We start from the raw sequence: 7,873 nt of genomic DNA on the forward strand, positions 1-7,873 counted from the left end.
AGATGCATCCAATCAATTATTGCAGGGGAAATCGAATATACATTTTGCTTCTAAGAATACTAGTCAAACTCGGTCCGACATGTTAGTCAATGACTTGTTATTTGTTTATTTAATTAGGTACTGGAATTTAAATCATGCTATTAAATTCTATTTAAGAAATATATTAGCTATCAAATTCAAGAAGCTCTTCACATCTCCCTACTTTATCATGTACCTATTATATATATATATATATATATAAAGTTATGTTTACTTTAACCTTCTTGAATTTTTCAAATATCACAAGTTAATAATTTGTGAACAGCTGGCCTGGTCTTAATCTTAATTTATGTTCTACAAGTTTAGCTAATCGCACACCATAAGGAAGATTCTTTGCATTACCACTCTAAGGGGTAAACTACGAATTAGTAGAAGCTTCTAATGTCCTGTTAAAAAACTTAACAAAGATAATCTAGCATGTTTGCCGACAACATTATATGTTTAGAATGACAAGAAATCCACCTTTCATTAGTTAACAACTTCCACACGTTTAACCACACGTAATATAATCCAAACAATTGGGTTCATTAAACAACTAGTAGTTGGTAGCTTCACAAAGCGTATAAGGATAGCCAAGTGATCGACACCTAGCTATTATATATATATAAACACTGAACCCTATCCTTTCCTCTCACCAACAAAGATCATCGTCTCCTTATCCTAATGGCGACTACTACAAACTTCTTCACTTACTTAGTCATCATCTTCTTCTCCATGTCAACCTCGGGTTTCTCACAACTTACGCCGGATTTCTACGACGACGTTTGCCCCCAAGCATTAGCCACCATTCAGCTCATGGTTGAGGCGGCGATTGTGCAAGAACCAAGAATGGGGGCGTCGTTGGTTCGATTGCACTTCCATGACTGCTTCGTTAACGTATGATTGTTACTTTTTCTTGTGATCGAACTAGCTGTATCTATACGTCCGTGTATATACTAGAAGAAATTGGACGATATTTATTGGTGTAGTTTTTTAAATATATATATGTATATCTAGGGTTGTGATGGCTCGATCTTGTTGGATGATACGCCGACGATGACCGGAGAGAAGATGGCGGGGCCGAATAATAACTCGGTGAGAGGGTTCGATGTCATCGATCATATCAAGACAGCAGTGAACGTGGCGTGCTTAGGGAATGTGGTGTCTTGTGCTGATATCTTAGCAGTTGCTGCCCGAGATTCAATTGTTGCTGTAAGTTGTATCTTTATTTCTTTTATATTTTGGCAACTTATAAGTTACTCTGTCTACTTGTTTGGCCCGATTTTAATTTACCTCCATGCACTCTGCTTAGCCACTTTGTAGTTCACGCTATATTGCAACAGTTAGTCAACTGTTAACAGGACCATAAAAATATATTTTGATTTGAGAATGTTAACAAATTACTTAGTCGCAAATATTGACGTTAATGAATTTCATATTTTGATGAGAGTATTTAACCATTAGTTTCTAATCAAAATCTAATATTTGTAAGTTGGTCTGGACCACTAGGAATTTAGTACTTAAGTTAAACTCTAATTTACCTTTTTTTTAAATTTAATTTCCTATGAAATAATAATTTTAAATAAGATCCTATATTTTAGTAATTTTCTGATCAACATAATAACGCCTCATCTTTAAGCTATTTATTATCTGGCGATTTTTTGTAGTATAATTTAAATATAACAATCTACTGTTAAACTTAACTTTAGAACCTTTTTTTGTTTCTTGTGCGTTAGAAATGTGGCAATTGTCTAATGTTCTTATTATACAAGTTAATCCACGTATTACTGGCTATGTAACGTACGTACACGTCTGCATGCAACGACCCATGCAGCTCGGTGGGACCTCCTACGACGTGCTACTAGGCCGCCGGGACGCGACTACGGCGAGCATGGCCGACGCCAATTCCGACATCCCGCGGCCAACCCAAGACCTCCCGGCCCTCGTCGCCAACTTCCAGTCGCACGGCCTCGCTCCCGAGGACCTCGTCGTCCTCGCCGGCGCGCATACCCTCGGTTTCGCGCGCTGCGTAGTATTCAGGAGCAGGATATACAACGAGAGCTCAACGATTGACCCCGGCTTCGCCGCCGACCTCCAAGCTCAGTGCCCGATAACCGGCGACGACGACGCCCTCTCGCCGCTTGATGACACACCTGCGGTAGTAGACACTGACTATTACCAGGGTTTGTTACAAGCTAAAGGGTTGTTGCACTCGGATCAACAACTATTTCAAGGGGATGGGAGTGATACTGATAGCTTGGTGCAGTACTACAGTGACAATCCTAGCAGTTTCTGGGAGGATTTTGGTGCAGCCATGATCAAAATGGGGAATCTGAGCCCATTGACTGGGAGTGATGGAGAGATTCGCGAGGACTGTAGAGTTGTGAACCAAGATTAATTGATAGAGTTGGTGGTGTTATGGATAAGTAAGTGTGACGATTTAATAATTACTTGTGTAATTTAGGGGAGATTGGCGACGTATCTTGTAAGAGGTGAATTTGTAATATCCGAAAGACATTCATTGTTTGTTCATTTGAAGAGGTGAGCAATTGGAACAAGTTTCAGTACATATCTAGAGTACCATAATTTTTCATCTTTTTGACTTTATTTGGTAGAATTACTTACACTTGGATCTCCTCATGTTCGCATAGATCTCACCGGCAATTTCTTAACAGAGAATTTCAATGGGCAAATAATAGAAAGAGTATTCTAGAGGTTTTATATTATTAGGGAGTAAGTGAGGACATCTATCGACTTTCTTGGGGAAGGCCCGATAAAATAAAGCTCAAGTCCAATCTAACTCATCCCGGCCCATTAATTGGCACACACACCATCTGAAGCTAAACCGGTTTGGGCCATCGGTTCTCTAATTTAAATAAGATTTTCTTTTCATAACCTTCATTATTTATTTCATGCACTATATTATGCATTTAATTCAAGTTTTTCTAGTGATTTAAAAAAAAGGGGGGGGGGGGGGGGGGGGGGGGGGGGGGGGGGGGGGGATAACTTCACTTTCACCCCCGTGAATTATCGCATATTTTATATACATCTTCTGAATTTGTTGTAATATACCAAAATACCATTATGAGTAGAAGGGTAGTTTTGTCTTTTTATCTTTCAGGGGTTAGAAGGGAAAGAATGTTTATGAATGTGGAATTAAGTAATAGTTTAGGGGGTTGGAATTATCCCTTAAAAAATTTCCAGCGGTAATTATGTAAATATCCCAAAAAGAAAAGTCGTCGAATTAGCACACATTTCTCTTCCAATCAACAAGCATTTCCACTTTTATTTAATTTGGCTGCATGCATGACTTAGTCTGGAGCCAAACATTAAGGAGATGTACCAATGCAATCAATTAACCTGCCTGCAATTGGTCCTAATCTCCCCGCTGCTCCCAGTCAAAGGGCTAATACTCCCCATCTTCACAACCGCGCTGGCAAAATCACTAAAGAAACTGGCAGAGTTGGAGCTGTACGAGTTGACTTGGGAATCCGCGGAGCCGCCATTGAAGAGCTCCTGGTCGGAGTGGAGAAGACCCTTCTGGCTCACCAGATTCTTGTAGTAGAAGTTGTCGAAGATGTTGCGGGTGGACGTGTCGAGGGGTGCGAGGTTGTCATCCCCGCCGGAGGTTGGGCAGTTGGCCTGCAACGAGGTCGCAAAGGAGGAGTCGATGTTCGTCTCGTTGTAGATCCTGTTCCGGAATAGAGTGCACCTTGCTAACCCTATCGTGTGAGCTCCTGCATCATCCCAAATATATATATATATATATATATATTAATTATAAGTAGATGAATTGGAAACAGATATTTTGAGTTCGAATCTTTAGTTTAAAATATAAATATAAGATATCCCATGCATGTTGGTATAGATATATACCTGAGAGGGCAACCATTTCACTAGCAGTGAGGCCTTTATTAGAGAAGGATGAGATAAGAGCACTGAGACTAGAGAAGGGGGAAGGGAGGTCACTATTGGCGGCGCTCAAGCTCGCAGTTGTGGAGTCTCTTCTCCCTAATTGCACCGTCCATGAGGGCCCACCCAACTGGATAAATTAATAAAAGTTCCAAAGTTAAGTACTTAGGAAATAAAAGTGGGCTAATGAAAGAGGATGAATGAAAAGAGAGAGCAGCAATCAATCATACGGCAACGACGGAGTCCCGAGCAGCAACTGCGAGGATATCAGCACAAGAGACAGTTTGAGGGCACAAGACCTCAACCAGAGACTTGATGGTATCAACCACGCCAAATCCTCTCAAGGAGTTGTTGTTTGGAAGAGCAGTCTTCTCTCCAGTGAAGGTAGAAGTGTCGTCTAGTAGAACGGAGCCATCACAACCCTGCCATCAATTAAGCAGACATTAACAATCTCTTCTCGTACAATTAATTGACAACACCTTCTCTATATATATATATTTATATATATAGACTTCCCACTACACCACATAGCTAATCAAACTTTTAGCTAGAAATTATTGAGATTTGTGAAAGTAAATTAGTGAAAGTTGGTAACCTACTAAATTACAGTCCATCCTCTGAATCCATTCACAATGTTAAATATTACTCTAAAAGCTTATTATTATAAAACAATATTCTTATCATTTTATAATTTAATATTTTTTAATTAAACTAAGCATAACTTTATTTGTGTATAAGTCTCTTCATAAAAGTGTAGTAATCAATCAACAGTTAATCTTAATATTAGTTTACTATCAATCAATCGGTCTTTTCCTCTATTTTCTCTTTCTCATCTCCTCGTTTATCCATTCTAAATAATATTTTACTTATTTACTAAAATATCTTTATTATTTATATATATGTTTATAACCAAACACTATATATAGATATATATAAGACAAATAAAAGGGAAAAAGATTTTGAGTAATGTGGAAAGATACTTGCTTGAACAAAGCAGTCGTGGAAATGGAGTCTAAGCAACGACGCCCCCATGCGGCGATCTAGGGCGACCGCAGCCGTAACGGCGGTCTTGATCGTAGTCAGAGCTAACGGGCAGGAGGAGGAGTAAAACGTTGGTGAGAGCTGAGCAGAAGCTAGAGAAGCCAGAACGAACACGAAGAAGAATATGAAGAGCAAAACGAAAGGACGAGAGAAGCAAGTAGCAGTAGAAGCCATTACTAGCTAGAAGATAAGAAAGGCGGAGTAAATTACAAAGGCTTGTATGGTTTTAAGAGCTAGTGCTCAATTGCATTAGTATTTATAGCCGAAACTTTACTTCTCTTTGATAGAACTATGTACATGAGTCCACATCAACTGGAAAGGTTGGTGCATATAAGTCCAAGGAATAGATCAATTTGTGGGCTCTAATCTCATCTGGGACACTGGAAGCTTTAGATATCGTATCTGTAACAAAATAGGAGAAGAACTGGAGCTTCTTGGAGAGCAAGAGATATTGAGCTCAGAGGTCTCAAATCCAAGAATCTCTTGGGTCAATAACTATGGGCGCCTCCCTTTTTTTCCCCCGAATTTATTTGGATCATATAAAATATTGTGAGCAAGAAAACAAAAATTAGTGAAATAAATTAAACAAACATGTATGTGGTAAGTATAAATTTATTTGAGTATATATATATATGTTATAAACAAATTAAGTTGTGAATTGTTAAAGAGCCATGGTGTATTTTGTTGGTCTATTATCTTAGTTTTAAGTTTTTAGATTAATTAATTATCTAACACGTTATTAAAATAGAGAGCGATCCTGAGTTTAAATCTCACCATTTTCTTTTTTTCTAATTTGTTTGGATTGTATAAAATATATCATGACTGACTGATTTTTTTTTTTTTTTTGTTGTGAAATTAATGTATTGAGGTAGAAGAAAAAAAGAAGTAAAAATATTGTGGTAGAAAAAAAAAATGTAGGAAAATTTAGAGTTCACAAAGAATCATAGTAAAGAAGTTAAAACTCGAAATTAAGTGTCTTAAAACACTTAGATACGAGTTAAAAAAAAACTATAAATAGACTTAAAAAATAGTAAATCATATCCAATTCATCTAATAAAAGCTAAATTGATGTCAAATATTTACATAAATGTATGCCAAATGACAGTCACAATAGGGGGGAGACCAACATCTTCTTCCAACGTGGATAATGTTTTCCATTTACACTTCCAATTGTTGCAGCTCTCTCGTGCCTTTCTTGACCTGAAGGTCAATAAAGTGATGCACAGTAACTAGTTAGTAGTTAGTAGTTACTCCCTCTCCCCTTTGTACTTTTCCTTGTAGCTTAAGAACATTCTATTTCATGCCAATTAAACCAAATATATTTATATAGTTTCCACTCCAAATTCCTTTCTGGAAAGCATGGTTGGCAGAAGGCGATCTTGTCCTTTTGAGGATCTTTTCTTTATTATTTCTAAGATAATGGTACAGCCAATCTTCTAAATTGTCACACCATTGAACTGATCATGAGCCATTCTGTGTTACAAATTCGGTCTTTCTTTTTCATTTTCTTATATTTGCATTGAAGATTTACAATTATTTTATATTCTAAAGAGTAGTTTTTTTCAACGAGTCAAAGAAAAGAAAAGTTGGTTTTGGTCTCCTTTCTCTCAACTCCATATAAGATCAATTTTGACCTGATTATTTTAGAGGCAGCAACCTCACTGGCTAGCTTTGAATCTTCTAAGACTCGCCTAAAATTAAATTTAAGCACGAGAAACTGGGGAAGAAATTTCTATATTTTTGGCAGGCAGGCAGGCAGGCATGCATGCATGCCAACCTTGCAAACATTTGTCTTAGCTTGACTATATTTTTAATATGGTTGACATTTCTTTACGTGTCTATAGATCTCCATGACTAGATTACCTTTTGTTTCTTTCCTAATTATCAGCAGTGTGAGCTTAATTTTGTCAAATAGTACGACCCTTTCATTGGATTCATATACAATATGTTAACAATTAGCAGTTAAGGACTTTTCTTTAATCTATATCTTTCTTAAAAACTCATACTTTCATGTGCACCCCCCCTAATTTATATCCTCTTAAAACAAATAGTTTAAACTAATTGGGACTTCGAGTCTGCTATATTAAATATTTTTCGATGAGATTCGATTAGATTTGAACCACATATATAATTAAAATCTAATTAATTATTAAATTTTATCTTTAGTCTTATTTATATATATTAATTTCAGTTAAGTTACTAAAGATTTAATATATAAGTATAAACATGCAACTAAGAGACTTTCATTTCAACTCATATAAAGTTATATATAGGTTTAACACAATAATGTAAGGAGAAAAATAACTATTAAAACACATATACTAACAATCCAATTTAAACATTAGAAGTCAATGATGGTTCTTAAAATATCTTCTAAAGATTTATTTTCCCAAGTTCTCATCTTCATGGACAAATTTTGAGTAGACGTACACAATACAGTAATTCGTGTCTTGTTGTTAGTAATCCAAAACATCAAGTTGGCAAGTTAGTACCCTATTATAGTGCCTCATTCTTCAAATTGGTGCATTAAAATTAACGCCTTAAGAATTCGACAAATTAGTGGGCCAAAATGCCTTGGAATCAACGTATCGACCAAAGAGTTGTACAAAGTCTAAACAAGCAAGCTATCAAGTCTAGGATTAAGCCAAGATCTAATTAGTAAGGTAGATTTCTATTTGACACCCTTCGTTTTCAGAAGCAAAATGTTCTGAGAGGATTAAATTAACTTTAATTTGTTTTAAAGAAAACTAATTGTCATTGAAAGATTTTAAAATATCATAATTGCCGTTGAAATCACTATGTTCTTTTCAAATTATTATTACCATTAATCTTACTATAATTATTTTAAAAAGAACTCTTGTTGTATGACTACTCGACTGTCATGTTATGAAACTAAAAACGA

General features: G+C 36.3%; 2 protein-coding genes across 2 annotated transcripts; one reads left to right on the forward strand and one right to left on the reverse strand.

Moving 5' to 3' along the window:
* Positions 1-667: 667 nt before the first annotated feature.
* Positions 668-2,611, forward strand: LOC140776132 (peroxidase RIP1-like). The gene is made up of 3 exons (XM_073119719.1): positions 668-915; positions 1,036-1,230; positions 1,853-2,611. The coding sequence occupies exons 1-3, from the start codon at positions 703-705 to the stop codon at positions 2,414-2,416; spliced, it is 972 nt and encodes a 323-aa protein (XP_072975820.1). The 5' UTR covers positions 668-702; the 3' UTR covers positions 2,417-2,611.
* Positions 2,612-3,254: 643 nt separating this feature from the next.
* On the reverse strand, positions 3,255-5,201 carry LOC140776001 (cationic peroxidase 1-like). Its single transcript, XM_073119529.1, has 4 exons — positions 4,915-5,201; positions 4,161-4,352; positions 3,895-4,060; positions 3,255-3,755 (listed from the first exon to the last, which is right to left on the reverse strand). Exons 1-4 carry the CDS (start codon positions 5,143-5,145, stop codon positions 3,370-3,372), a joined length of 975 nt encoding a protein of 324 aa, XP_072975630.1. The 5' UTR covers positions 5,146-5,201; the 3' UTR covers positions 3,255-3,369.
* Positions 5,202-7,873: the final 2,672 nt, after the last annotated feature.

Source organism: Typha angustifolia, chromosome 14 (genome assembly GCF_048772165.1).
Source record: "Typha angustifolia cultivar Huaian chromosome 14, ASM4877216v1, whole genome shotgun sequence".
Lineage (NCBI taxonomy): Eukaryota > Viridiplantae > Streptophyta > Magnoliopsida > Poales > Typhaceae > Typha > Typha angustifolia.